Source organism: Embiotoca jacksoni, unplaced genomic scaffold (assembly GCF_022577435.1).
Source record: "Embiotoca jacksoni isolate LCO1_2020_lvr unplaced genomic scaffold, fEmbJac1.0.p SCAF_5, whole genome shotgun sequence".
Classification (NCBI taxonomy): Eukaryota; Metazoa; Chordata; class Actinopteri; family Embiotocidae; genus Embiotoca; species Embiotoca jacksoni.
The window spans coordinates 10,899,258-10,916,587 of record NW_027185403.1 but is presented as its reverse complement, the minus strand read 5'-3'; the positions used below and the strand labels follow the sequence as shown (position 1 = coordinate 10,916,587).

Sequence of the window (17,330 nt, the reverse complement as noted above, 5' to 3'; positions counted from 1 at the left end):
AAGAAGAAGCAGAAGAAGAAGCTCCGTTTGCAGCGGCAATGAAAGGACAGCGTGTTACTTCCAGTTTGAGACAAACATAAGTAAAGTGTCCTTTAGCGGTAATAACTATCAGACACAGAGCGAGCATCATTCCGTTTTAAGAAGAAACTGCTAGGACTGCGTTGGGAAGATGTCTTTGGTTTGTGCAAGTAAGTCCAGATTAATTTATTGATATGACTGAGTGGCGGTGGGGCTAGCTAGCCCCGCGCTAATGCTGGCAGCTAATGGAGCTAACATTAGCGGCCATGCATTACCGCCATCGAGTCGAGATAGTTCACCGGTCTTGTTCGAGGTCGTTTTTACTGTTGGTATCATGTGGTTTTTAAGTTGTAGCTGCACTTTTTTTTTTGGTGTTTTTCCCCCCCCCAGTCTCCAATGAGGTGCCGGAGCACCCGTGCGTCTCCCCGGTGTCCAACCAGGTGTTTGAGCGCCGGCTGATCGAGAAGTACATCGCAGAAAATGGGACGGACCCGATGAACGGACAGCCTCTGTCCGAGGAGCAGCTCGTAGACATCAAAGGTGAACCTTAAGGGCACAATTAAAGAGGTTGATGCACAACGCGAACACAACGTGTCTTCTGATCAACCCTCGTCGAGGGCATAATGGCCTCAACGTAATGTGTGGAAACTTGTGATTCAGCAGGCTGAAGTTGGGAGAGGTGGTCCATTCATCTGAACTGAGAGAAAGAATAACTAAAAGACCACTATTGAAGGATAACGCATAAGGCTGCCCCCCCCCACCCCCCAAAAATAAATAAATCGACACCTATTAGTAACAGTCTTGACATAAGCCAAACATCGTGATCTTAATGTAAAGAGGCTTTACTGGAGCTTCACATGCATTTTACCTGCAAGTTGTTCATTAGAGAAAGATCAAACAGAATAGGTAATACGTTATTTGTGGTAAACTCTTCTGATATTACAGATGTCGGATGTTTTTTGAGAGATTAAAACATGATTAAGTGATTTAATTTTTTTAATTTTAAATATAGTTTGATGTCATTCTGTCAAGCACTAGTTGTTTCAGCTGAAGTGATGTTTAAAGGTGTGTCCGGTCAAACATCAGACGTACTTGCTTCAGAAATGAATCCCCTTGGTATAGATAGCTGTGTGACTTGCTCCCATGGCCCGCAACTAGTGTGAATAAGCTAAGACTTGATTGAATCTCACCGAGTTATTCAAGTAACACTTTTTTTCTGAACATCTTTTCTTTGTTTCAGTATCCCATCCTATTAGACCAAAGGCGCCATCAGCTACAAGCATTCCTGCCATTCTCAAGTCTCTTCAAGATGAGTGGGTAAGTACTGTGAACCCAGGGCAGGTGGCAAAGAAGAAATCCACAAAAAAACACCTTCATACAGTAAATGTTACTCAGAACCTCTAATTTGGATCAACAGTCGATTTTGTTTGTTTTATTTCTGTCAAGAATATTGTCAATATTTATAACGGGAGGAAACTGGAGCTGAGTGCATCAAACTTTTAAACAAATCTTTAACGGCAACAGTGCAATCTGTCTTCAATTATGTTGCTCACTGGTTGTTTGTTAAAGCCACAGTAGTAATTGTGTGCCAAGCCTGTAATATTTGAGTTCATTTGGCCTTTTTCTTTTAAAAATTCAAATTTAAAATGTTTTCTCTTTTCTGTTTTAGGATGCTGTTATGCTCCATAGTTTCACCTTGCGTCAGCAGCTGCAGACGACTCGCCAAGAACTGTCACATGCCCTATACCAACATGATGCTGCCTGCAGAGTCATCGCTCGACTCACCAAAGAGGTCACTGCTGCCAGAGAAGGTGGGTTGACAGCAGTTTGTGTCCTCAATCGAAGCATATAGAATTTCTCTTTTTACAGTGATCAGATGATATTATTAGAGTGTGTTTTTCTCATCGGGTCTTTGTCCTTTCCACAGCTCTCGCCACACTTAAACCCCAGGCTGGATTGATTGCCCCTCAGGCAGTCCCTGCCTCTCAGCCAGCTGCAACTGTGAGTAGCTGACCTTTAACTCCAGTCAATTAGACTCTGATCACTCTCATCATCTTTTACTGTACTCCCTTCTAACAATCTCTAACTCTGCCTTCTGTATTTCAGGGTGCTGGTGGAGAGCCCATGGAGATTAGTGAACAGGTGGGAATGACCCCAGAGATCATCCAGAAGGTACGATTTTCATTTTCTTTTAGCCACTGTCATTTTTTTTTTTTTTTTTTTTAAGTTTGCCCAAGATATATTTCAGTTTTCTTTTTTTCTGTTTACAGCTCCAAGACAAGGCCACTATCCTCACTACAGAGAGGAAGAAGGTAATGTATCTCTCTTATTTTGCTACTTTAATGCTGTAATATCTCTTTGTTGTGTACAAACTTGTTCTATAACACGTCTTTAATCATTGTAATAATTTACTCACTCCTGAAACTGCTTTACTGTATTTCTCCAGAGAGGAAAAACTGTTCCAGAGGAGCTGGTTAGAGCTGAAGATCTCAGCAAATACCGCCAAGTGGCCTCCCATGCTGTAAGTATTTGTTTCGGCATAATCGGGAGAATGAACCCGTTTGATTGACAGACAGATAATTGTGTCAGCTTTCTGTCTGTGTCCTGTTGCCCTCAGGGTCTTCATAGTGCCAGTGTGCCCGGTATTCTTTCTCTGGATCTGTGTCCCTCAGACACCAACAAAGTGCTCACGGGTATATTGAATGCATCTCGCATTTGATTTGTTTGCATGTCAAACACCACACGAAGACTCTGTTCTGTGATAATGACCCTCTTGTGTTCTTCCAGGTGGAGCTGATAAGAATGTGGTGGTGTTTGACAAGAACGAGGAGCAAATTGTGGCGACACTAAAGGGTCACACCAAGAAAGTCACCTCTGTCATTTACCATCCATCTCAGGTAACTCTTCATCTCTCTCGTACGTCAACAAGAAACAAAATCTGGTAAACACTTATGGGAAGAGTTTGATCTATTTGGAGAAGGGCCATCTCCTATTTCTTATCTTTTCCCCACGTCTCGCCCTCTTGTTGTCTTTTCCCTTGTAGTCGGTGGTCTTCTCTGCATCTCCTGACACCACCATCCGTGTGTGGTCTGTCACCGGGGGCAACTGTGTGCAGGTGGTGCGCGCCCACGAGGCGGGCGTCACCGGACTCTCCCTACACGCCACCGGAGACTACCTGCTCAGCTCCTCTGAAGATCAGGTTTGTGTGCGGTCGGGTTGTGCCACATCGAGTTCCTCCGCTGTCGTCTCTGTGCGCTTCACACACACACACACACACACACACACACACACACACACACACACACACACACACACCGACTGCAGCAGACAAAAGCCCCAAAACTACGTCAACAATGGGCAAACCTCGACCCTAAGCTTCAGAGAAACCAGGCCAAAACGTCGCTGAATCTGCCGACAGGGGCGAGGAAGTAATTGGGGGCTTTGCAGCTGATCACGGTGGTCGTCCTGACAGAGCAGCGGCTCTCCTGCACCTCCAAATCCTCCCTCAGGGCTGTTCACAGGATCTGAATCTCACTTTGAGATGCTGTTTTTATCGACTAAAGATTTAAGAGTTCTTTTTTTTTTTTTGCTTACATTCAAATGGATATTAGAAGTCATAATGTTACGTTTATGCTGACATAAATATCACACTTTTGTTCAAATTGTTGGTAATTAAAATAAATAATCAAATATTTTTCATGATTTTGTAATATTGTCAAGAATAGCGTTATCGCGAAAGAAACCGATATATGGTGATATTATTTTAGGGCCATATCACCCACCCCTAGTGTGCTGCATGAAGAAAATACTGACAGACCTCGAATTTGTGATTAATGGTGTTGGATCTTTTCACTGTTCAACTGCATCACCACGCTAACTTCAGCGTTGTTGTGTTTTCTCCTGCAGTATTGGGCCTTTTCTGATATCCAAACTGGGAAAGTCCTCACCAAAGTTACTGATGAAAGTGCAGGCTGTGGTAAGTGCCTCTCTGCTAATTGATGTACTTGACAGAGTTGAACAAGAGTCCTCTTCTAGGTGGTAACGTTTCCGTTCGGGCCCCACAGCTCTCACCTGTGCTCAGTTCCACCCCGATGGTCTTATCTTTGGCACTGGTACGGCCGACTCCCAGATCAAGATTTGGGATCTGAAGGAGCGCACCAACGTGGCCAACTTCCCAGGCCACTCTGGACCCGTCACCTCCATCGCTTTCTCTGAGAACGGATACTATCTGGCCACAGGTTGGGATCACTCACCACGTTTTTACACAACGTTGCTGTTAATCTTCGAAACACACGTTCTGCAGTTGACCGTAAAGTTGCAGGAACAAATCGACAGTTGCTCTCGCATCACATTAACCTGCACACAGACCCGACAATATCTTTGAATCCCACAGCACCGAAGTGACCTGGAACTGTATGTTTAATTGTCTTGTCAAACACCCTAACATGATTGTCGGGCGCTGTCCTCTAGGTGCCCAGGATAGCTCTCTGAAACTGTGGGATCTGAGGAAACTGAAGAACTTCAAGACCATCACTCTGGACAACAACTATGAGGTAAGCAATTGAGAGTACATTCCTGTTAAAGGAATGGTGTGATATTTTGAGAAATAGTTGTGCCAGCTGGAGTTGGATGAAGAGATTGACACAGTGCTTATAGCAGTACACCAAATATGACACTTGAGCCTGCGGGCAATTAGCTTAGCTTAAATGGAGGGTATTTCTTGTCCAGCGATCCTGGAGTTTTACCATCACCGGACCTCAACTTGACATTTTACTTTTCTGTTTGTGTGTAGATTAAACGAGCAGAATACATGTGTAATAAAACGGTATGGTGCTGGTAGGTGGATTGTTTTAACTTTTTGAGCGGCAGGTTAAAGCTGGATCCCACTGGAACCATGTGCTTTACGTTATGGCTCCGACACGACCCACAGCCGATTGATTCTAGACGATGCTTATAACGCCACCACACAAGCCATGGTGTGTGTGTGTGTGTGTGTGTGTGTGTGTGTGTGTGTGTGTGTGTGTGTGTGTGTGTGTGTTAGTTAGTTAGTTAGATAGATAGATTCTTTCTTTCTTTCTTTCTTTCTTTCTTTCTTTCTTTCTTTCTTTCTTTCTTAATCCCTCAGAGGGAAATGTTGATGTTACAGCAGCATGTACAGGGCACAAATAATGAATATAATTAATTTTAAAAATGCACATTCTATACAATAAAATAAGATGGAATAATATTAAATAAATTAAACAAAACCTAAACAACAGTGCAATGAATTAGAACAAAACAGAAGTGCAAGGGTGTTCTTGTTGTGAGATTGATTTGGCCAGAGGTGTTTTATTGTATTAGCGTCCCAGAGGCTACTCGGCAGTCTTTTTTTTTCTTCTTTTTTTTAGAAGCTCAGCGGGTATCAAACCAACGTAAAGACGCTCAGACTGGATCGATGTAGAGAATCCAGTCAATATATGACACCGTGAATCACATCACCACATCAACGTCGACCCTCTGGTCTTTTAAGTAGGACAAGATATGCGCTCTCTTCCTGCCATAAGCACTGCGTGTGAAATATTTATAACATAATCATGACGATGAATGTTTTTTAAAAAGTAAAACACGGCAAACTGTTTTAACTTTGTCTGTCGGCTCCCGCACAAAGCAGGAAATGACCTTATACAAAATAGCCCAAAAAATAACGGTTACGTGTTAGAAACAAACAAACAAAAAAATCAAGGAAAAATGACCAGTAAGTATGAAGCCATCACACAAGAGCTGTTACGGACCCGAGCTCTGTGCACTCCTTGGGTTCGCTGTTTCTTACTGCTTCCTGTCTTTATGCTAAGCTAAGCTAGACACCTTCTGGCTTTAGCTCCATGTCAACCACATGGACGTGAGAAAATATCGACCTTCTTGTTCAATCACAGGCAATGAGGGCGAATAAACAAACTACCGACTGCAGTAAACGGAAGAATAATCGTGCCATATTCGTCGGCTTGTGCTTCTGACTCTCATCCTTTTGCTTTTTTTCAGGTGAAGTCCCTCGTGTTTGACCAGAGTGGTACCTACCTGGCTGTCGGAGGATCTGACATCCGTGTCTACATCTGCAAGCAGTGGTCCGAGGTCCTCAACTTCACAGGTGAGGAGGGGCGGGGAAAACATGATAATGTATGTCCAAATGTTCATCCCAAGTCTGCTCGTGACATGACAAGTTTTCTTCTCCAACCGTAGACCACACAGGGCTGGTGACTGGAGTGGCCTTCGGAGAGAACGCTCAGTTCCTGACGTCCGCAGGAATGGACAGAAGTCTCAAATTTTACAGTTTGTAGAGACGGTTGCATTCGGGAGGAAGGAGAGCTGAGAGGGAGGATAGGATGGTCTCTGTGTAATTTTTTTTTTTAGAAAAAGGAGAAAAAAAATATCACGGCTAACGGCTTTTCTTTAGTGTGTTAGTCCTCATGTCCAGGAAAGAAATCCCATGAAATCATCTGCTATTTGAAACCCCCGCAGCATGGTTAGTATAACAACATGTTTGTTGACTTTGTGAGTTTAAAATCGAAATGATGTGAAATGAGATACAAAAGCCAGTGTAAAGTTTCTTGTCCTGTTTGCCAGCAATTATGATTTTACTGTAGTATTTTCTTTTCCGTGTGTGTGTGTGTGTGTGGGGGAGGAGGAGGAGGAGGGGTGTCCTCGGTTGCTCATGTTACAAATCAAAGTGTACATGGTCAGCAACTATAATTGGTGACGATCTACTTCGCTTCTTAAATGTAGAGCAGCTTCATTACAGTAGTGCAAGATAATTAAAAAAAAATACATCTATAGTGATGTACAGTGAAATGGAAGATGAACAGGTGTATGAGTTACGTACTTCTGTGAAAAAATTTTGTCAAGTTTAACCCTCTTCTAGTTTAATTCGTTCAATTTAAACATTTGCCTTTTTTTTTTTTTTTTTTTTTTTTTTTTTCCAATTGTATATTTCTCATTTCTTGCTGTTGTACCCGTTTCCCCCCTTTGGCCCTTTTACAATAAAATAAAATATCTTTTGTATTGCCGTACAAGCGTCTTGTCACTTTTGAGCTGGGATGAAAATGACTTCAGTTTTCCTTTTGAATGTATTTGCCCCCCATTTAAAACAATTTCACCAAATATGAAGTTTATGCTCGTTAGCGCGGCGGCGCCTTACAATATTAATTCCTCGTTGATTGTTTCATGACTGGATTGAACCGATAAGTTTCCCCCCCTTCAAATCAAAATGCGCTTTGATGTCGGAGCTTCACTGTGCAGCGGTACGTACACTACGTACCCAGTAGGACGCGTTGTGCTTTCGACATGTAGAGCGTTTGCGTTTTCCCTGCTTGAATCCTTTAAGGAGGAGAGATCATTTAATGATGGTGATACCACTTTAACATGGATAAGGCCTAATTCAAGAAATTAATCCTCACACGATCGTATCGCAACATTTCATATATTCTGGTGCAAATTATGCTGTTTTTTTTTGTCTAAACGGGTTTGATATCACTGCATATAACTACACAGGATCGTTCTAATGCCACCCGTGTTCCCACGTTCTACGTATTTGGGTTTTCAGGGTCCCAACGTGTATATATATGGGTATATATGGCACATAATGGGATCCTGAGAAGGTCCTTTAAAATGATATAAACTGGGGGATTAGGGTTGAACTAGGGGAAAATAGGACCATGGGAATTAAGAACCCTGGGGACATAATCCAGGAACATTGGACCCTTGGAATATAGGGGAACTAAGAACTTTGGGAATTCATAAGACCTTGGGAACTTGGAACCTTGGGGGACATAAATGACCTTGGAAACAGAACTCTGAGAACATGAGACTTTAGAATTACGGAACCCAGGGAGCATCTGAATTTAGAACCCTAGAAACACAGGACCATGGGAAATTCAAACCACGGGATCATATGACTTTAAAAAAAAAAAAATCTGAACCCTGGGAACATAGAATCCTAGTAACGTAGAACCCCGGAGACATTGGATCTTGGAACCGTGAACAGAGGACATTAGGTGCTTACAACCATCCGATAGGGAAATAGGACCCTGGGCTTTTGGAACCATGGGAACATGGAACCATATGATTTTAGAACCCTGGGATCTTACCTGGGAACTTATCAACCCTTGGAACCTCGCGACGTGTACATGCTCCCCATTACACGGTTATGACGGTCCAATTATGTCGTTACGTATGTTGCTTAGCAACCATTGTTTGCCTATTATTGTCTATCATTGTATCCCAGATTATCGAAGCGTGGCAGATTATCACAGGGACGGTTAGACGTTACTTCCACAGGACAAATAGCGCCACACTGTGTCGGCTGAACTCGTTACCGCCATTTAAATCACGTGGGGGAAAAAATAAAATAAATTAAAAATAAAATCTCGACCCCTCGTGGCCAAACGAGGGACGAACGTCGACTGTCCCGTCACGTGAGATTCCAGTAACGTGACTCTCACAAACGGGAAGTGCGAGACGGGGAGAACTTCTTCTCCCAAATCTCTCAAACACGTCTGGTTTCCCCCCGGTTTGCAGTCGCCGGTCTGTCTGCGGGTACGGGACCGGACAGCCTGAAGGACAACACGTCGCAGCCCGGCAGAACCGAGCAGGCAGAAAGGTGAGGAAGCTGAGATTTAGCTCGATTTTTGTGCTAATTTTATGAAGCGGTTTATCAGCTTGACTCCTATCGGCATGACACAAAACAAACCAGTGTCCTATTTCAACCTCCTCCTCCTCTTCCCTCCTCGGAATTCCCCTTAACATTAATCAATTAAAAGTAATTCAACGCTTTAACGTTAAACTTTTCGTTTCATTTCCTCGTTTCTCTGGTAAAGTGTGCCAGTAAAACGAAACTGCCCCAGTTTCGTGGGGAGATAAATGTCGACGCAGACAGATTGTAGAGGTGAAAGACCATTCACAAGAAAATGCAAATCCGTTTTCTATTTTTTTTTTTTTTTTTTTTTTTTTTTTTACTAGACTCCTTTTTATAAATGCGTTAATCGTTATAAAGCCAAGTCACACGTTTTACATCTCGTACTCTCAGTTGTCAGTTTATTTGGTACATTACAACAACTACCACCTACACAAAGCTCACACCGTTGACTTCACGCTGAAACTGTCTTAGAGGTGTGATGATGATGATGATGATGATGATGCTGTTACATTTCGTTAACGAAGGCGTTTTAACGGCACCTCAAAGCTCAGCAGAAAACTCCCAACAACGTCCAGAAAATGTTGAACTAAACTTAAAGTCAAACGTTGTAACCTTCGTGAAGGTGGGATTCATTTCAGAGCTCCTGTATCTGACGTCATACAGTTTGAACTAAGTGGGAGTAATAAACAGGCAGCTGACTGTCTATAGCAATGGGTTGGTTTTTTTGTGTGGAGGGTTGATTGTAAGCTTGAAATCTTCTCAGGAGCGCATCTGTGTAACACTGGAAATCCCACCTGATCATCACAGTCAGGAGGATTCAACGCTTCCCCTTTTTGCAGTTTCCACTAAAACACTTCTGCATTGTTGAGTCTAGTTAGTCAAGTTTATTATTGTCCTAACTGAAACCCGATGCCATCTGTGAAGTTTTGTTTTTACCATTTATTGCTGATCTGCTCTTCACTTCTGCAATACTCTCTCCTCCCACTTTGAACGTGGGTACTTTGATGCTTTGTTGTCAGCTTTTAAGAGCGAAACCTGAACTCGGACTTGTTTCGTTGGTGTTGTGCGGGCAGCGATGGGCTCCATGTTTCGCAGCGAGGAGGTGTGCCTGGTGCAGCTCTTCCTTCAGTCCGGCTCAGCCTACAATTGTGTCAGTGAGCTGGGAGAACTGGGCCTGGTTGAGTTCAGAGACGTGAGTCACTTAAACTCTTGTTTCTTCTGTTCGTTTATCATCTTGTGGTGCAAAGTTCAGATTCCTCACTCAATTTGAGGATCTTCAGCTACTGTTTTGGGCTGTTCGACGACTTTTCTGTGTACAACTATTGTGCTCCTATTTCTGCCTATATTATTTCACATGCACGTAACTAATAATTTTGACTATGTTTTCATCCGTTTTGGCTCATTACAAACCTTTGATCGTTGCTCTAATTCTCTATTGAGAGCACATTAGTTAATCTATTTACAGCTGAATAGGATTGTCTGATTAGATCCCTAATTAAATAACTTTGAGATAAGATGATGAACTGATGGTCGCTTTGAGTCAGTCAGATAAAGTAACATTGTCCTCCTTTATCGTTCCGTGATCACGTGAACACAAATGAGCGTGTTGACCTCGTCCTCTCCCCCCCCTGCTCTGACGTTTCAGTTAAATCCCAACGTGAACGCCTTTCAGAGGAAGTTTGTCGGCGAGGTCCGACGGTGTGAGGCACTCGAGAAAACGTTCAGTAAGTACCGACTCGTTGCTCCTCACATGCATTTCCATTGACGTTCTGTATTTATTAGCTCTGTCATGATTCTCCATCTGCCCATCAGCCTTCCTGGAGCAGGAGATCAGTCGCTCCCTGTCTCCATCCTTGCGGGGTACCCTCCCTCCTCCGTGCCCGACACCTTCGGCACCGCAGCCCCGTGAACTCATCACCATAGAGGAGGAGAGCGAGAGGCTGGCCAGAGAGCTTAAAGAGGTGAGCGCTTAAATGCAGGCTGTGATGATGAATCTTTGGTGGACCACCAGAGAAGGATGAGCTCTTCGGGTTGATGGGATTTGCCGTGCGTGTGTTTCTCGCCAGGTGTCCAGAAACAGAGACAGCCTTCGGGCTCAGCTGACCCAGCTCTGTCAGTACAGAGGAGTCCTGACCAAAACACACTGTCTCACAGCCTCACAGGTGGATACAAATGACACGTCTGCAGCAGCTCCTGCATCATTATCACTTTTTCTTTTATTATACCGCGATACAAAACGACCTAATCTTCTCCCCTTTGTTTATTCTCACAGGCACCGCCACCTGCGTTGGAAAGCCAAGGCTTGTTTGACAACCGCCAAGATGTCCACCTCTGGTGAATAAGACTTACCAAAACTTCCGTGAAGTGTTTTCTGTTTTTATCTACATGCAACACATTTTCCATCAAATCTCCTCTTCTTCAGTTTCGTGGCAGGAGTGGTCCATCCTTGGAAAGTCAACTCATTTGAACGGTTGCTATGGCGAGCGTGTCGCGGTTATATTATCGTGGATTTTAGAGAAATGGAGGATCGACTCGAGCATCCTGATACGGTAGGAGCTTCGGATGCAGAGCGAGGGGATCATGGTTGAAAGATGGCCTCATTTTACGGGTTTCCTTAATTCGTATTTTACGTCAGCTGTTTGCTGTTTATTGTTTATTTTTTGCAGGGTGAAATGGTTCAGTGGAAGGTGTTCCTTATTTCCTTCTGGGGGGAACAGATTGGACAGAAAGTGAAGAAGATATGCGACTGGTGGGCAGATCTGTGCATCAGTTCGGTTCTTTTTCAGTGTTGATCTATTCGCTGCTGTCTATTCAGCCTGAATGTCTTTTGACTTCCCCTCCGCACAGCTTCCGCACACAGACGTTCGCATACCCAGAGAGCAGCACAGAGAGAGAGGAGATTCTCCAGGGTCTTCAAGGCAGAATTGAGGATATCAAATCAGTGAGTGTCTGGCCTTTTTTTTATTTATTTTTTTATAAAGTCATGGTGACTTTTCATTGCTACCTTGATACAATCACCAGCATTTACCCTCCTTTGTAACGTCTGAAAATACTAAAAGATTGCAGTAGTGTGGGTCTTATCATTTCTCTGATGAACGGTTCCAGTATTTTCAAAACGAGTCACCTCGCTCCTTTGACTTCCCTCGTGTGCACTTCAGGTGTTGTCACAGACGGAGACCTTCCTGCAGCAGCTGTTGGTGCGGGCGGTGGCCGACCTGCCCCAGTGGAAGGTGCAAGTTCAGAAGTGCAAGGCGATCCAGATGGTTCTGAACCTCTGCAGCCCCTCTGTCACCGACAAGTGCCTGATCGCTGAGGCCTGGTGTCCCACTGCCAAGCTGCCTGAACTGCAGAGTGCTCTGAGAGAGGGAGGGGTGAGGCAACAGAGCAGCGCGGACACAGTTGTAGGCCAGGAACCTCGACGTAAACGACTAATGAACCTAATTTGCTCTTCGTTTCTTTATCCAACCCTCTTCTCCGTCCTCAGAGGAAGAGTGGCAGCGGGGTCGACTCTTTCTACAACCGCCTGCCTACCTCCACCCCTCCACCTACTCTGTTCCCCCTCAACTCTTTCACAGCTGGTTTCCAGAACATCGTCGACGCCTACGGAGTGGCCAGCTACCGTGAAGTCAACCCAGGCACGTCACCTGGAATTATTTTCTCTTGAGTGTTTGGCATTAACGATTTGTTCCATGCGGAGCCCAAAGAAAGCTTCGTCTGTCTTGCGTTTGTCTTTAGTTAAGTCTTTTGTCTCGTTCATCTGCAGCGGTGTACACCATAATTACGTTCCCCTTCCTGTTCGCGGTGATGTTTGGGGATGTGGGTCATGGTCTGCTGATGACTCTGGCTGCCCTCTGGATGGTCCTTGAGGAGAAGGACCCCAAACTCAGGAACAACAACAATGAGGTAACTCTAAATCTAATGTGAAATATAACTTGTATATTTCTTTTTCGTGTAGTCAAAACATTTCATGAAACAACCAACTATGAAAAGCTATTACTAAAACGTTACGTCTCTGTAATTAGAGCCTTATTAAAGTTATTCCTCTGTATCATAGCGCCCCATTGTTGTCCAAAAATGATTCTGGTCCTAACCAACTCATAATAAGACAGCAAATATTTCATACATTCCAATATTTCCCATATTTTTCATCATGAAGAAACCAGCCCCAAGGTGTAACAGTGTGACTCGACAGAGTGAAGTGTTTTTTTTTAACAATTAAAGTAAAACCGCTTTCAGATTTTGGGTACACTGCCAACACGTGGGATCAATTCATTGTTGGTTTTGGTTTTTGTGTGGAATTTGTTGACAACATGAAAATATAGAGCAAATAACCTTTAATATTTAAAGCCAAAACGAATAGAAAAGCTCGACATTTGACCCAAACAATAAGTTCACATGGTTTCTTTTCAGTTAATAGCCACTTAAATTGTTTTTATGTTTCTCTTTGGCGACGTTAAAAAAGGAAAGATGTGAAAGGTTTTTTATTGAATCCCTCCCGCCTTTTTTTTTGGTTTTCATCATCTCCCGTACAAAACAGACCTAACAATCAGAGACTGTTGGACTCGTACTAAAACAAATGCATGTGATGGTGATTGCACAGATCATCACATGCCATCTGTTTATGAGTCCAGCCCAGTCACAGTTTAGGTAAATTAAATTGAGGGTACTCAGAACTTGTCTAGTTTGTGTTTAAGTTTATTGGTAATGTTATTTTTACTCATCCTTGATGATGGAACACTAATAAAAACACGTGAGATGCCTGTGCAACAAAAGTGCTGAAACATGTCTCTGACGTTGAACATTAAACTCAGAAATGTGTGTCCGTCTCCGTGTTTCAGATCTGGACGATGATGTTTGGAGGACGGTATCTGATTCTGCTGATGGGACTGTTCTCGATCTACACGGGGGCCATTTACAACGAGTGCTTCAGCAGAGGCCTCAGTACCTTCAACTCGGCGTGGCACGTCGGCCCCATGTTCGACAACAACACATGGAAGTGAGGACATGTCGTAGTGAAACTCGAAATAATAAAAAAAAAAATTCCCCTTCAGTGTCCACACTTTGTTTCTGACCTTTGTGGTTCTCTTCCAGCGCATCAGTGCTGGCAGAGAACCAGTACTTGTCCATGGATCCTGTCGTGACTGGCGTTTTCACCAGCGCCTATCCGTTTGGCATCGACCCGGTATGACCGTCACGCTCGTCGGCCTTCATTCAAGAACAAACATTACCGCACGTCTCTCATTATCTTGTTTTGTGTTGACAGATTTGGGGCCTAGCCAACAACAAACTAACTTTCCTGAACTCGTACAAGATGAAGATGTCCGTCATCATCGGTGTTATTCACATGACCTTTGGGGTCTGCTTGTCCTTCTTCAACCACTGGTGAGTGTTGTGTGTACACCTCCACTGTTGTTTGTTTTCATGCTTCATTCTGACTCGCCTTGACATATCCTCTGTCTCTGGTTCCCCTTGTTGTTGTTGTTGTTGTTGTTGTTGTTGTTGATGTTGTTGTTGTTGTTGTTGTCTCTAGGCACTTTGGCCAGATGAGATGTGTGTTCTTTGTGCTGATCCCGGAGCTGTTCTTCATGCTGTGTCTGTTTGGCTACCTGGTGTTCATGGTGGTCTTTAAGTGGATTGCCTACAGTTCTTCCCAGTCCAAAATCGCTCCCAGTATACTTATCCACTTCATAGACATGTTCCTCTTCACAGAGAACAATGACAACCTCCCGCTTTATTCAGGACAGGTGGGTGGTTTGCTCATTTCCCTTGCATATCACACATCAGGGTTTCAAACGAATGGGAACAAGCCTACATTCTGGTTTTCTTTGCCCGTCACCCTTCGCGTTTAGTCGGTGGTGCAGAAGATCCTGGTGGTGCTGGCGCTGTGTTCTGTCCCAGTCCTCCTGCTTGGGAAGCCCACGGTCGAATACATCACATTCAAGAGGAGACGACGTCATCAAGACGTGAGTCCGTGTGTGGTTGAACGTGACGCCTTTTATCTACAACGAGCCGCATTTTCTGATCTTAAATCGTCTGCGACATCAAGGATGAAGACAGACGTCTGCTAGTGGCTGATGAAGGCTCCATCAATACCCATCAAGGGGAGGTGGACGGAGGAGCTGCTGAAGAGGAGGTGGGAGAGAAGCCGTCCTAACTTAATTCATTAAACGGATCAAATCGGTCACATGTGCTCTCCTGTTTTTCTTGTCTTATGACTGTAACTGTGCTGTCTGTAGGAGTTTGACGCCGCAGACGTGTTCATGCATCAGGCCATCCACACCATAGAGTACTGCCTGGGCTGCATCTCCAACACGGCCTCTTACCTCCGACTCTGGGCTCTCAGCCTGGCACACGCACGTTAGTGGCACACATGCAGACACACACACACACACACACACACACACACACACACACACACACACACACACACACACACAATGTGCATCTTCCCACTCACATGAGTATGACTTCCTGTTTAAAACCACTCTTACTCATCCGGCTCTTTTTTTCGGACAGTTGTTCGTGTACGCTATTCTTTCCAGCCGGGTCTCTTGACAGGAAGTTATTTTTATTTTTTTTGTCTCCACAGAGCTGTCAGAGGTGCTGTGGGTGATGGTCATGCGTATTGCGCTGAAGTGGCAGGGCTACGTGGGATCTGCAGTGCTTTTTGTGATTTTTGCCTTCTTTGCCGTGTTGACCGTCTCCATCCTCCTGGTTATGGAGGGACTCTCAGCCTTTCTGCACGCACTCCGTCTGCACTGGTAAGGATGAGGAAGAGGAGGACGAAGAGGAAAAATACAAACAATACATTTGCCTAATTAATGTGATTACAACTAGCACAGGGTTTGTTCAGAGTAGCTTGTTTGGTAGTATGATTTGCCTGGCTTGTGGTATTTCTGCGGAGCTTTTATAAGAACAGCTCGCTGCAGATGGAAGTAAAGACATGCTTGACTGCGTCTGCTGTGACGCGGTGTGGAACCCCCTCCCCCTCGCCCACACACACCACCACCGCTGCCGCGCACAGAGCGCTGTTTACCTGTTCATTAAAGTTTATAAAAATAAAACGTGTTGCGTGTCCAAATCGCAGCAAATTTGACTTTGCACATCCTCGGGTCCCGAGCAATAAACTCACCAAGTTTGAAGCAGGCGGGATGAACGGTTGTCAGCATATGTGGGGGAAAAAAAAAAAAAAAAACAGATAGAGATTTCTTGCATTATAGTATGATTATTTTTAATACATTTTTTTTTTTTTTTTTTTTTGAGATTTTCCCCTTTTTTTAATTTTTATTTTTAAACAAATGACCATAAAAAATATTATGGCAATTTTACTGCTTTTCAATCTGTGTGGATGAGATCATTCAGGAAAAAAAAGTCAACACTGCATGCAGGATACATAACAGACAGAACAATAAATCCCTTACAGTAGGTAGCATGAATGTTCTAAGTGCATTTCATTTCAGTCTAGCCAATGTATTTTATTTTATTTTTTCTTATACATGTGATTTTTTTTTCCACTTTTATTTTTGTCTGATGTCAGTGGGAAAAAAAAAATCACTAAACCCTGTTGTTGGTGACCATCAGCACCCATGTTAAGGTTTTTGTGATTAGAATATGTATCAAAAGTTGTTGTTTTTGTCAAAAACGTACACTTTACGACTACTGTGGAATAAACAGGACTCGGCTGTCGGGGAAGAGTTTTAGGGAAATAGACCGGGTGGAGAACAATTAGTCATGCACTGAAGTATATTTTTGTTTGTCTTGCAGGGTGGAGTTTCAGAACAAATTCTACAGCGGAACAGGCTACAAACTCAACCCTTTCTCCTTCTCATCTCTGATCAACGCCTCAGCTGCTTTATGATCGGCCAAATGATTGCCAATCGGTTAAATAATTTATGTGTCTGCACGTGTCAGAATGATCCTGTGTTACCAAAGGTATTCAATGAAACGGTTTAATTAACTTGCGCAATGATCATGATGAATGATACAGACTCTTATTTTTGCATCATTATAATGAGAATGAGTCATTATATAATGAATTCCTACGACATGATATATGAAAAAAATTTACTTTTGTATCCACTTGCTAACTTTGTACTTGCTGTTATGTACTGCTTTCTAATTCATCTTTCAATAGTTCAAGAAATAGTAATCATTTACTTTTCACTGTATAAACATTTATTATCGACATCAATTATGAAAAGGGAAAGTCCTTCAATCAATGGATCTGTTCTGCAGTTTAAGGGAATGTATGATTGTTGACTTGGTATATTGTAAACCAATCCTGCAGGGTGGTTCAAATAATAGCAGGGAATGATCTGAATGATTTTATGAGCCAAAGATACTTGCCCCCATCTTCATGTCTTCCAAGAACACACCACAGGTATTTATTGATGGTTAGATTTTTTTTTTTTCTTCTCGTGCCTTATTGCGACTGTTTGTTTTTGTGATAGGTGTTTTGGACGTATCATAACTTCAATTGTGATGCCACTACTTCGTACAAAACACTGCAATGGACATTTTTTTCTGACAATTTACACTGTAAAATGTATCAAATTTAAACTGGAATTAAACAGGATTTTGAATCCTATGTGAATGTTTCATCTACATTGTTCCTGACCACAAGTGTAAATTCCTGTCGATTAAA

General features: G+C 43.2%; 2 protein-coding genes across 3 annotated transcripts; both read left to right on the top strand.

Moving 5' to 3' along the window:
• Nucleotides 1-13: 13 nt before the first annotated feature.
• Nucleotides 14-7,058, top strand: prpf19 (pre-mRNA processing factor 19). The gene is made up of 16 exons (XM_069171432.1): nt 14-188; nt 409-558; nt 1,259-1,335; nt 1,688-1,829; nt 1,946-2,019; nt 2,125-2,190; nt 2,289-2,330; nt 2,465-2,539; nt 2,636-2,711; nt 2,806-2,915; nt 3,062-3,217; nt 3,925-3,994; nt 4,083-4,256; nt 4,489-4,571; nt 6,037-6,142; nt 6,235-7,058. The coding sequence occupies exons 1-16, from the start codon at nt 170-172 to the stop codon at nt 6,330-6,332; spliced, it is 1,518 nt and encodes a 505-aa protein (XP_069027533.1). The 5' UTR covers nt 14-169; the 3' UTR covers nt 6,333-7,058.
• Nucleotides 7,059-8,508: 1,450 nt separating this feature from the next.
• On the top strand, nt 8,509-17,284 carry tcirg1b (T cell immune regulator 1, ATPase H+ transporting V0 subunit a3b). Of its 2 annotated transcripts, none has more exons than XM_069171927.1 (21): nt 8,509-8,650; nt 9,760-9,878; nt 10,332-10,410; nt 10,499-10,647; nt 10,753-10,848; nt 10,959-11,020; nt 11,109-11,235; nt 11,353-11,435; nt 11,534-11,627; nt 11,845-12,057; nt 12,171-12,321; nt 12,450-12,589; nt 13,525-13,682; nt 13,778-13,868; nt 13,950-14,068; nt 14,217-14,430; nt 14,536-14,649; nt 14,733-14,819; nt 14,923-15,043; nt 15,276-15,447; nt 16,451-17,284. In XM_069171927.1, exons 2-21 carry the CDS (start codon nt 9,762-9,764, stop codon nt 16,542-16,544), a joined length of 2,481 nt encoding a protein of 826 aa, XP_069028028.1. In that variant the 5' UTR covers nt 8,509-8,650; nt 9,760-9,761; the 3' UTR covers nt 16,545-17,284. The 2 variants fall into 2 exon arrangements, with proteins under 2 accessions (XP_069028028.1, XP_069028027.1); XM_069171926.1 differs by having other exon boundaries at nt 9,706-9,878.
• Nucleotides 17,285-17,330: the final 46 nt, after the last annotated feature.